At 37.5% G+C, this 13099-nt stretch overlaps 1 protein-coding gene across 1 annotated transcript; it reads right to left on the bottom strand.

The window, feature by feature from the left end:
• Positions 1 to 680: 680 nt before the first annotated feature.
• On the bottom strand, positions 681 to 12141 carry LOC574707 (cholinesterase 1). The gene is made up of 10 exons (XM_775072.5): positions 11756 to 12141; positions 8493 to 8669; positions 7867 to 8026; positions 7159 to 7236; positions 6404 to 6522; positions 5864 to 6031; positions 4736 to 5196; positions 4082 to 4276; positions 3467 to 3648; positions 681 to 2303 (listed from the first exon to the last, which is right to left on the bottom strand). Exons 1-10 carry the CDS (start codon positions 11927 to 11929, stop codon positions 2194 to 2196), a joined length of 1824 nt encoding a protein of 607 aa, XP_780165.4. The 5' UTR covers positions 11930 to 12141; the 3' UTR covers positions 681 to 2193.
• Between the last annotated feature and the right edge of the window lie 958 nt (positions 12142 to 13099).

The following is a 13099-nucleotide window of genomic DNA, read 5'->3' as shown; positions in this document are numbered from 1 at the left end:
AATAAAAGTGATAACTGGCATGAACATCTGCACATCTCGTTGTTATGCCCGATGGGTGGAACGTCATCGTCAATATAGGGTCACAAAGTGTCAGACATGACTCTTAGGACGACGACAACAGAGTAACTGTATACAATTCGTCCTTGTTTTCACGAAGTGACGGTAGTGAGGAAAATCGTAACGCAAAGTGAATGCAATTTTTTTTCACTACCGTCACTTCGTGAAAACAGCGACGAATTATAAACAAAAACAGTTATGGAATCTTGTGTGGGCTATAAACCCCTTGGGACTGTTTCACTAATACTAAGATCGACTTTCAGTTGGACTTAACTATAACAGGCCATTCATGCCACTGGTGGCTCTCACCATTGGTCTCTCAATTATGATCTTTAGATAATATTTTTTCCATATTTGGCCATCAAAAATGTAAATTTTGTAGATTTGTGACCATGATTTGTGCGTCCCTTGAGAAACCAATGCCAGAAATGGTTAGAGGAACTAGTGACACGAACAGCCTGCCATAGTTAAGTCCCTGTAAAGCACACCCTGGACTCCAAGCCGTAGACGTTCTGCTCGCTTCGCTCTACTTGGACCCAACACATTATGCTCCAGCCAACTCATTACAACATTCTGCAAACGCCCATTAAACATTTAATGAAAAAGACACACTCGATTCTGGGTCCTATTATCTTTATTATAAGTATGAAAATAGAAAATATTATCAACCCTGAAAACCCATTAAAACAGAAATTATGCAGAGACAACATTTTCCCTTTATATGGAATATTTGTTTCTCTCTGTTTTTCTAATCAATCTACATTTTTTATTCATTAAATGGCTTATTGAAAATACTCAAAATAGCAGCCCGAGAGCTGAATAACATTCAGTTTACAATAGAAGCACATGAAATACATGGCATATTACAAACATTATTTTTATGAAGCTTACGAGAATACACACAAACATGAAATTCATAAGATATAGGTCTAATATTATTCAAGTAAGTATAATCATCACTATTCTAAAAGTTAATACATAGAGCTTTAATCAAAGGGAACTAATTTATAATTTAAAGATATTTAATTTTGTAAAGATTTCGAAAATGGTGATGAGAGAATCAGCAGAAAAAACCCAGGTATTAAAAAGGACTAAGAACTACATTTACTCCATTAAATACAGTATGTCCCCATAAAAGAGAAACAAAAGTAAACTAATTTGTTAATTACTCAATAATTCCACGTTATTTATTCGAAAGCGTGTACATTTTCTATTTGTTCTCTTCTTTCATACGACACTAGTCCAGAATCAGGCCCGCCGGCTCCTTATATTCCCTTCACTTGATTCAAGCCGTCGAAGATGGCGTTTTCAACGAACTTAGACGCCACCAGCCCTATGACCCAGCCTAAGACAGGTGGGCGTCCTAATTTAAGGACCATGCCATCTTCGGCTGGCAGCGAGTAAGTAGGGGGAGGTCGTATTGCGTTGGTGTGGTGGAGGGTTCTAGGACACCTACCCCCTGGACATCAACATACCATTTGTTTTACCTATTGTAGCTTATGTTACCTGCTCACCCACGCGTGATCCTTCCATGATAATTATGGTCTCATATGAAATATGAGAATAGGAGCTTTCGATGATGTTTTACAATTATTAGTTCCACGTCATTTCCTGTCTTTTCAAAATCATTAAGGCCCAAACTTAATAGCCATCCACTCATTTTGGATAATTGGGTTTCCGACACTGCCATTTCAAACTCTCTGAAATAGGTCATGCACGTTTTCTTTATCATGCTTTTGGTTTCATATGAAAGAAGAGACGATCAGTTCTCCAATCATATTTACACTAATCAAAGAATGATTAGAAACAATCGAGTTATTCACCCGTAAACTTGGGTTTAGGAACAGGAACATCCTGAAGTACGCACACCTATAACCATTTTCTGATTGATTTTTTTACAAAATGCAATACACTAAGTGATCTAAACGAGTTGCCAATCCTCTAAATCCAAATTAATTGTAGCTGAGGCAATGATCGAGCAATATTCAACTAAAATTTAATATTATAAAACCTAATTCATAATGATGAAGAAATATCAATATTCTATTAAAAACCGTAAGCTCCAAACGACAGATAAAATAGAAAGGGGTTGTTGTTCATACACTGTCATTGGTGCAATAACATTGTGCATAATGCCTATGAACAGCCATTTTTATAAGAAGCAAAACTTGTCCTCCATTCTTGTATGTCCGCCATCCAGCTTGAATATCCAGCTCGCCATTGTCTTTGGGAGTCCTCAAGTGATTCTGGAGGAATTGATGTTAAAAAGTATATTTACATACAATAATAAACGTATAAATAATAATAATAATAATAGGGATTTCTATAGCGCCGTCTATCTAGAAATTCTATTCCGAGGCGCATTTACTATTGCCCCGGCCTTAGCCTAGCTGCCATTACAGCGCTCCAGTATTTCAAGGAATTAATTCCTGCCAGGTACTCTGGGTTGAGTGAGTGGCAAATGTAGATCAATGTCTTGCCAAAGGACATTAGTGCCGCGGCGGGACTCGAGCCGCGGACCTTGTGATCGACAGTCCGGCGACGTACCCACTCGGCCACGACACCTCTACTTCTATATCCAATATTATATCCTGCATCAAAAATTTGTTGGCTTATGATTGGTTGACAGATCGTCACATGACCAGAAATATTTGACCTATTTTTAGAAAGTACTATATGAGAGTACTATTGGTTTACTATTTGGGAGTTGGAAAAAAGGGAAAAAAAATTAATCTTAATTTAATGAAAACAAAATATTTTAAATCTTTTTAGATATAAATTTAAATTTTTTTTGTCCTAAATTTTTTTTCTCCCCAAAATGTTTTTATTTAATTTTTTTTTTTTTTAAATTAATTTTTGATGCAGGATATAAAACAAAATATACCATGCCTTCTATTCGAGGTACTGGTTAAACTATGGGCCTCGGTGACTCCAAAAGTACCATTTGCTTCGGGGCTGCGCCCCTCAGCAAATAGTACTATTGGAGTCACCTCTTGCGCATAGTTTTAACCAGAACCTCTCGAGGCAGTGTATATTTGTTTACTATTCATAATTATGCTTCCCCCCCCCCCCCATTCGTCCAGATGGTCTTAGATCTACTTTGTGCTAATGTTATGCCCAAACTCTTTGTTCTTTATGGCCCGTTCAAGTCACGTCTGATATCCATTGTATCATTTTTATCATTTCGTGTGATATGTTGTACGAACATTTCATATTTTTTGGCGATATATTTGATTATTCTCCATATAATTATGTTCATCTCTCCAAACATCTTTAACATTTTCCTCTTCACTTGATAAAGGCAGTGGTTTTAGAGGGACCGCGCTGTGGTTTTCAAACATTTTATGGAAGTGTGCACAGATGCAAGTATGAGATAATGGCATTATCCAACGTGCAACGTATAACTTACGAGTCGAAAACTTCAGTTGCGGAAAATAGTGGTTCCAGAAGTGGCATTCTCCCGACCTGTCAGACCTTCCCTCTCCCAACTGAACATCCAAGATCTTATGACGTAAATCTGGGAATGTAAACTTGGGCCATGCGTAGTCCCCTTCACCAGGTGCTGGACCGGCATCCGACTTGCTCGGGTCTCTAAGTAAGCAACGATAGTTTAAAAAAATGAAGAGTTTTATCTGGTTCGTATAATTGATTAGTACAAAGTCCCTGATTATACAATCAATATTATTTTCATTGTGAAAAAACTTCGTCAAGCTGTAGTTGTGAGCAAAAATTTCGCAAGGAAAATTGTGATGATAGTTGTTAGCCTAGTCGGGACATTTATTCTAATGATCACAAGATTTAAGTACATATTATTTGTCAGACATGGATGTATATACACATCGTTATGCCTAAATAAAAAATTTACAGGCGTTAAAATATGTTGTTGTTGGATCTAATATACTAAAACCAAATTTTAATAGTACAAAAATGACCGTTAAAACACTGCACTGTTATATACTGAACTTCATTGACAGAAGGCTAAAGTGGGAAAATGCCGTTGTCTTCATAATTCATAATCATTTACCCAGTCTTTGCAAAGTTAGTCCAAAATTGCATCATGTCGACTGCAAGGGTTTTCTCTTCATCTGTCACGTTTTGGCCATGGACGTTGTCAAGTTGGTCGATGAATGGCACTCCCCACACGTATAAAAGATCCTCTGCATGCCCTGCACCTAGCCATGGGGTGAGAGGAAGAACACCAACCACATGGAAGTAGCTCCTAGGGTCAAAGGAATAAGAAAACACCATAAAAGGCTGTCTCTATTTTAGATGATATCAAAAGTCTGTCAAATGTCACAAGGTACATTGTATAACAGCTTGATGGCAAGATATAAAACTTCTTTCTCCTGGACGAATAACAGTTTAGAAGTAATCAGCAGTGTTGTTTTAAGTATAAATAAGGAATGGAGAACTACGTTTACAAAGTTTTGGAATGCAAGTTAATTTTTCTTACAATAAAACAATGTCGTATTTTGTTATAGTTGGCAATTTGAACATAATGTATTTACTCCTTTTAAATTAGATGATTCCCAAATTGCATTAAATACATAATCAGCAATATAGAATAACGTGGAGATTCCATACCCATCACTCAACTTCACAATCGTAAAACACTACAGGTAAACCCGTATGTTGAAATTTCCATTGTGCTCTGAAAGTATAAGTGACGTGTACCTACATTGTTGTAACTGGGTACTTGAACACGTATTTATAGACGGGATCGCCGGCAGATACGTGGGCCCTCAGGATCGAATCCATAGGGCACTTTATGGAGACATCCCCAATTGCATCCACTGCAGGCTGGAAGAAGTCAGCGTCAGGATCATCGGCAATCGTCCAGTCGATGTATTCATGTAGTACAGCATCCAACAGGATATCCGCACTATCCGAAGAAAGAACATTTTCATTCCTCAGTCCACTCCTGAGGTAGTCCTCAAGTTGGGATTGGTTGAATGGGGGTGGTGTCTCAGAGTAAGCGTATGGCCAGAAGAACTTCACCCAGATGTCATATGTACCCTCATCCTGTGTGACTCCGGCCAGAATTGGTGCTCGCGTGAACTCTCCTTTGGCGTAGAGATTCTGTGGTGTGTCTTCCAAGAACATACCATCGACGTAAATATGGTAGGACCCATCGTATACCTGTATGTAATTCAAATCCACAAAAAGGCAACATAATAAATGTGTTGAAACTTAATCTTTAGTTTGCCATAGGACATGTAGAAGTGTTACTTATAAGTGCATCGTTCTATAACAAACATGATATAACAGTACATCATGATAACAACCATTTTTTGCAGCGTACGTTTCAAAGGTATTTTCTTGCTTCCTGCAACATCATTATTATTATTAAAACCGTCATCAGCATGATCATAATTATCCTCATCACCGTCATCAGCCTGGTGATAACCATCATTATCATCACTATAATCATCACAGTCCCGTAATTAAGGGAGTGTGGGGTGCACAGCGACATGAGGTCCGCTTGATAATGATTACAAAAATATATCTGATTTTGAGCGTTTTGGCGTGCGACTGTAATCCAGCTAACAATGGGAGTTACAAACTGATTCAGCCGAGGACGCAGACTCGAAACTGAGTCACGTCTTTCGGATGGTGAAGTTAAAGGTCGGTCCCCAGACGGAAATAATCATATCTGATTGATACACGTCTGTAAAAGCTCAAATACACATACACACACGGAGTTAAAAAATGTACCTAAATCTAAATTTCCCTTACCCTGGGAGGGGGGCCGTTGTTATCACCATAGTCATCATCATCACCATCCTTTCAGACTTTAATGCATTACCTGATTGGCCACCGTCCATAGTTCGTTAGGGTCCACTGCCTGCAAGCACGCTACTAGATCGGACAGCGGTGTCAAGTCACAGCTAAATGCCTGTCCTAACTTATGAGCGTTCTCTACCTCTTTCCCGGGATTATCTTCAAAAGCCCATGTAGAGGATGCTACTCCACTCTACAAAGAAGACAATTATTAGAATAACGGATATAGACACATATACAGGTCTTATTATAAAGTATGAAATCCTATTCTAAATTTCAAATGAAATAAGTAAATAACGTGCTGCAATTGTGTATTCATTTCTGTATCTACTTAAGAACAATATAATGCACTCATGATTTTTAGTTTCCAAATAATTTGTTTATTGATTAAAAATGCAATGTAAGGCATCAAGGAACACCTTTTTACCTTGAGATGCCTGGATTTGCAACTGCTTAAAGTAGTAATGTAGGAATTAAGATGGAAGGTAGACGTTTAGTATCTCTTAATTATTTATAACAATTCCTTCTAAATAAATATTTTAATACATTATGTATTGACATTTACCTGCATGATGGCTTGCTGAAAAAGTCCATGGCTAAGTTTTGAAAGCAGGTGAAAATTAACACTAGCTGCACCCGAGCTCTCTCCAAATATCGTTATTCTGTTTGGATCACCGCCAAATGCTATTAAAGAGCAAAATCAATATGAACATAATAATCGTACTGCCTTCTGTGTTATTAAAATGTTCAAAGATTGAAATATTATAAGATAATATAAAAGCACACACGGATTGACTAACACACGATATATGGCCCCAACATATTTGCCTTAATTAACACTTTAGTAATGAATATAACTCAAAAGATACGACTTATATCGGATTCGCACATGAAGTTCAATAACGTCATATTTGTTTGGTTTGGTTTTAAAATGCTTTTACTACAACCTTTTCACGATGATTTTAATCAATAATTGGACTTTGCTTACAAAACAAAATTGCTCTGGCATTCAAACTTCAATGCACTGTACACTTTTTATTATGATATAGTACATAACTATTTCATACAACATTTTAAATTCCATGTAGAGATATAATGCATTTTTTTCTCACTCTGTTTAATGTAACTTTATTTGTTGAATGCAATTTAGTATTTTCTTTCTGGGAGTAAGGCAGGAGATTTATTGCAATTGCTGAATGAGTCATAAGGAATATATTAAATTCTGGTCACATATTTGGTCAAGTTGATCAAAAATGGTCTAAATATTTGATTATGTAGTATTTTTAGTGCTTGAACTTAGAATGCACTAAGTTGTTATACCTTCAATATTAGATTTAACCCATTGTAAAGCAGCAACTTGATCTAACATCCCTATGTTGCCAGGAGCAGCATCACTTTCTGTAAAAGAAGGAAATAGATGAATAGATTATACATTGATTGGAAACTACAAAGGAATGTTTCAGATACATTCTTAAAATTGTCTCTAATTACGAATAACTCTTATACAAAATAATGTTTTAGGTGTTTCAAGAGTTCCCAATCAGACGCATTAACAATATTGATTATTTGTCGATATGCCTTTCAAAATTGTTTACGGTTTAATTTTGTGTAACTTGCTGAGTTTACAACTATCCTTGATTTGAAAGTCTGCACTCGAACAAGAAACGAATAGTCCTTTCTAAAATATATTTTATTTGCTCTTTGTGCACAAACATGATTATATTTCATATTTCTTAACATATACGGTTCGTTAGTCACGATTACATTTCTCAATGACACGCGGAATAATTTGAATTGAGCCATACTAATTTAATCCATCTCTGTTTTATGGAAATCTTTTACTCCAGTTACACCTCCGTCACGGGCACCAGGCAAACCGGCAAACCACGCCAAATGCCAAAGTTATTTCCAAACCGATCGATTCTTTGTCGTTTAGGATAATTATTTGGTCTGTGTGTGTGTGTTGTGTGGGAGGGTGTGGTGTGGGGTGGGATTGGTGTCGGTTTGGCGGTGTCACTGAGCTCTTACTTGTGGTGAACTTCGCGAATACTCCGAGACGGTAGTTCAGGACGACTACGATGACGTCACCAACGGCAACCAATGGGACACCGTAAAAATCGTAGACCATGGCGGATCCCGAGGAGAACGATCCACCGTGAATGTAGACCATAACTGCCGCTCCACTAGGCTATATAGGCGTAATCATAAACGAGTTACATGTACATATAGGTATGGGTAGTCTCTTTTTTAAAGATGAGCAAACGGAATGGCAAAAGATAAGACTTCTTTGTAAAACCATATAGAAAAAATAATGTTATACATTAACATAGCCCTTCAGTAATCAAATATTCAAAATGATCATGGAGTACAGAATTTATCCAGGGGGGGGGGGGGTATAACAACAAGTTGAGAAAATATGGAGAGTGCACCACAAAATAAGAAAATGAAACCGGAGTAGTGGGTGGGTTTATATGTTCACTTAAATGTGATCGAACATTTGTATTGCCGTGAGCATCGCTATTCATCGATCCTACAAACTACGGTTTCATTCTAAATATCAAATCAGGACTTATATTTGATTTGTTTAACCTTTCAGCATTCAAAACGACTCATTTTGTATATAACTATACAATGGGCTTAATAGAAATGTCTACCTTTGGGTTCGGAGCATACACGTTGAGGTACAGACAATCTTCGTCCTGCTCAGGGAAGTAGAAAGATGGCGCCTGAGCGCATGCTGGCTTGAAGGATGTCGCGTTCAAATCACCAGACCAAGGAGATTTGGGAGTAGAGGGCAGAAACCGTTCTGGTGGATCGGCATATGGTATACCCTGCACATCACAAACATACAAAACACGTAGAATGATTGGTTGTTATGCCTAGGTCACATTTGCCCGGGCGGCCGTGCGGCCAAAAATATCTGGGGCGACCGAAGGGCAACCATACGGTGACCGTGCGGCCAGACTGATGCTACCGCTTCACCCCTGCAATATAAAACGCGAGACTACCGTACGCCCGACGTACGGTTGCTGTGGAACCGCTCTACGGCAAGGCTACGGTGTGTCCAATCGCTACGGCGAACCTGGAAATGAAAACAGTTATAACTCTGCGTTATAATCCCACGGCGACCCGTACGGCCTGTAAAGATAGGGATACGCCCTAGGGTGACCCTGAGGCCAACGCAGAATCTCTCGATTTCGGGGGCGTAAGGCCGCCGTATCCTAGCCTTAGAGCAATTGTTATCTAGGCATAATGCTGTCTTCACCTACAAACTGATTTTGATCGGACCTAGGTTCGAAACTAAGTCACGTCTTTCGGATGGTGACGTAAAGTGTCGGTCCCAAGACGTAAACAAATCATATCTGATTAATACTCGTCTGTTAAAACTTAAACGCACATATTACTTTTACATGTATTGTGTTTATCTTAGAGAAGATTACGAAAGCATTCAAATAGCTATATTTTCGAGCAAGAACAAAAACACATTATGATTATAAACCACTTTATATTCATAAACTTAATCTGGATTGTTCCCCGCTTATAAATGTTATCCATTGTAAACTTGACATTAGTCTTAGGAGTACCAACATGCATCATAGAAAAAAGGGATCGTGTTAATAAAACCCGAATTAATGTCTGCATTCATAATTTCTTCTTTTAATTCAAATGACTTATTTAGTGCATTCAGATAAAACCTTGTGTTGATCAGCGGTATGAATTTTATATTCGAATGATAACAGTTTTTATTTAATGAGATATGAATTACCACATTTTCATTGTGAGTTATTACTACCAGCACTATTAAAGGTAATACAAAGTTTTGGGAAATTTTGAAAATTGGGTAGATAGTGATTTTTTACAATTTGATATATTTGGATGCCCCTGTGGATGTATTATAAGCACTAGAAAATTTAGCCCCTAAAACCCTTCTGCTTTCGAGAAAAATAAAATATAAAAATTTACCGGTGCTCCCGGTAAATTTTGATAAATTTCAAATAGCGCCTAGGGCCGTACAATGGTGGCTGCGACCATGAAAATCTCAGAATATGTAGTTGTGATATGTAATTTCCAAACGGGAATAGCTCATTGGTCGATTTTAGTCAAGAAACATTGTTTAATAGCTTAATTGACCTTGAGAGGGAGCTATACGACATAAAGAGTTTATTATTTACAATTTTATAACTTTAGACTCGATTTCTACCGCGACAATGATCAATGAATATTGTAGGATCGCATATCCTTCCAATATGATAGAATAGAATATACATAATTCTTCAATTCTATAAATAAGACTTCACATAATGATCGCATGAGATGTATACTGTAAAATTTCTGTTCCATTTCTCATTATATAATATGAAACAATAATTATATGTACTTGAAATCATACACAGTCCATTTTAACCATTTCAAACCATTCCAAAATTGTATTACTGAATTTTAATATTTTCATAAACATGATATAGGGCTTACCTTCATCTGTACATATTATGATCGTGCAATAGCTATGAGACTGGTTGTTGGTGTTGAAATTGTGTTCTCAATGAAAATTAATTTGTGTTGATGTTTTAATATAAATATTGATGTCAATGATATAAATTATAATAATCATGATAGTAACGGTGGTAGTAATAATGTTCATAATGATAATGATAATTATATATATTTTTTTTTTTTTTTTTTTTTACAATGTGACGATGGTGTTAATGATTAACAGCAACAATATGTTACTATACCTGTCATGAAATCAGAATTTAAAAAAAAATTGTAATGCAATGTTTATTGATTTTTTTTTCTTCTTCTTTTCTTTTCTTCTTTTTCTTTTTTCCTTCTTTTTCCTCCCTTTTTTCTCCATTTTCCTTCTCCTAATCTATCTTTTCTTTTTAAAGCTTTATTTTAACCAATATCAGGTGCATCTAGTCGGGTGTGGGGAGGAAGGTCTGCGGATCACAGTTATTGGGCAGCTCGACCGGATGCACCTGCTATTGCAATATTTATATATGCTTTCTATTGATTTTTTAATCTCAATTCATGTTTGTTATATTGTTGTATTATGTGACTTGATTTGCCAAATAAAATGATAATAATAATAAAAATCAGCTGCCGAAGTCATTACTGATCATTTTTCTGTCACACACCCGTGTAAAGTGACACTGTAAACTGGCCCTCTGACAAAATGTCCTTTCAAAATAGAAAACTACAGTAAGCACGAATCCTTGTTTTCAAAGTCACTTGCAAGTTTGCTATTGAAAGCTTACAAGGTCTTTATATCTTATCTGGAATTACGAGATAACTGCAATATAAGATTATACGATTTGATTTAACGATTCTGTATGTTGATTTAATGGGACATGTCCAGCCATACGTGGTTTAATGCATTTTTACTTGGGGTTTGGGGTACGTAATGTCGAATGTTGCTGTGGATTTGAAGAGACCATTATGTCATATACACAAATAATTATCAAGTAGAATTATATGACCAAAAACGAATACGCTGCAAGAAACATTATTGTGAATAACATAAACAGAAACTTCTACAAATATGAGTCGAAACATACTCACTCTAAATAATTAGTCATGTCACCTAGTGCGTTCGTACAACAATTTGGATACGCTATGGAAGTCGGACAACCCAAACTGATACAAAACGCTTTCATGGGCTGTTCCATGGCCTATAGTGTAATTGTAATTCATGTCTAGTTGCCTGTTTCTGGTCGATTCATATATGTAATCCAATCCCAAAATGCGTCTTGGTGTTAGAAATATCAAATTTGTCAGAATAGACCTTTCACATTGCTTCAGTTTGTAAACCTTCATCTATAAGATGACAGGTTAAAAGTACGGTACCCCTAATTACACTACATTTCGAAGACTTGACGACTTTGCACAGGTGTATATTGAGTTTTACTTGTCTTACCTGAAAAGCGTCGACATATTTCGTGATGTTTATGAACTCATTCTCATCGAATTGCACCGTTTTTCCGACGATTGTTCCTTGGAAGACAGTCCTTTTCGGATTCTGCGCCGTCGTACTAGAAAAGGACGCAAGAACGATGAACACCTCAAACAGTTTAGACATTTGCATCTTCATGTTGTTGACTTCGAATTACTAGCTCCACTGACAAAGTTACTTATAACACGGGATATATCCACTACCGATGGTTTGCAAAGGGCTTATACAATTCGTTATTATTTGAGTGACCCCAACAATGCTGTATAACTCTGCGGTCATTTATAAACATGTTAAGCGGAAATGTTTTTGTATAAAAGCGTGACCTTTATTCAGTGGCGGATCCAGGGGGGCCGAAACGGCCGCGGCCCCCCCCCCTATTGGCGGCGCAAGAAAAGGGAAGGTAAAAAAGAGAAAGAAAAGAAGAGAAAAAAAGAAAGGAGAAGAGAAAAAAAGGAGAAGAGAAGAGAAAAGAAAAGAGAAGAGAAAAGAAACAAAGAGAAAAAGGAGAAAAGAAAAAGAAGAAATCCCACCCCCCCCCCTCCTCCCTCCCACTCCGGGGTCGAGAGACCGAATTTGTGTTCCCAAAATCTCTGCTAAAGGGGTATTTTCACGCAATGAAGTCCGGCCCGTAATACACAAAAATACGGCCCGTACAGGCCGTATTGACTTTACACACCGGAGATAAAGGGGTTCTTTCAAAGAGAGGGAACATGTATGCGCGTCAGGGGCGGATCTAGATTTTTGCCAAGGGCAGGGGGGGGGGGTTGACCCAGTGGCGGACCCAGAATTTTCCAAAAATCGCGCCGTTTTACTGTTTTACTTTTTTCTTCTTTTTTCCCCTTTTCCCCTATTTTTTCTTCTTTTTTCCCTTCTTTTTTCCCTTTTTTCCCCACTTGGCCGTCCAGGGGGGGGGGGGGGGTTAAACCGCCGAACCCACCTAGATTCGCCCCTGCGCGTACCCTAGATAACACTGAGTGGGTGGGGGGGGGGGGAGAGAATAGTCGGGTGAGAAAGGGTGAAGACAAGGAAATGGCGCTAAGTGACAATAACGACAAATAAGGGGGAAAACTGTAATCGGGAGATTTGGGGTCATTTCAGAGGGCTTGGGAAACGTTATTGAATAGAGGAAGCCGGCGGCATAAAATCTCGAGCCGCATATTCAAAGTCAAACGTTTAAAACATCCCTTGCGCTACAAATATCATCACTCTTTAGCGAGAAATTTTAAAAGGGCACAACATTTTGGATGTCTTTTAATTAGAAGCTATAATTATACTGAACAGTCAAATTTTAAATTAACGGTAAAGGGG

This window comes from Strongylocentrotus purpuratus, unplaced genomic scaffold, assembly GCF_000002235.5.
Source record: "Strongylocentrotus purpuratus isolate Spur 01 unplaced genomic scaffold, Spur_5.0 spur5_scaffold_6, whole genome shotgun sequence".
In the NCBI taxonomy this organism is placed as follows: Eukaryota; Metazoa; Echinodermata; class Echinoidea; order Camarodonta; family Strongylocentrotidae; genus Strongylocentrotus; species Strongylocentrotus purpuratus.
This window is presented reverse-complemented; position numbering and strand designations above follow the sequence as displayed.

Excerpts from the sequence above, each read along its gene's own strand:
- LOC574707 (XM_775072.5), bottom strand. The coding sequence starts at position 11,929 with ATGAAGATGCAAATGTCTAAACTGTTTGAGGTGTTCATCGTTCTTGCG. Across the intron at positions 6,032-6,403 it reads TTCAGCAAGCCATCATGCAG|AGTGGAGTAGCATCCTCTAC; the intron begins GTAAATGTCAAT and ends TCTTCTTTGTAG. Across the intron at positions 2,304-3,466 it reads GCAACTGAAGTTTTCGACTC|AATCACTTGAGGACTCCCAA; the intron begins GTAAGTTATACG and ends CAATTCCTCCAG.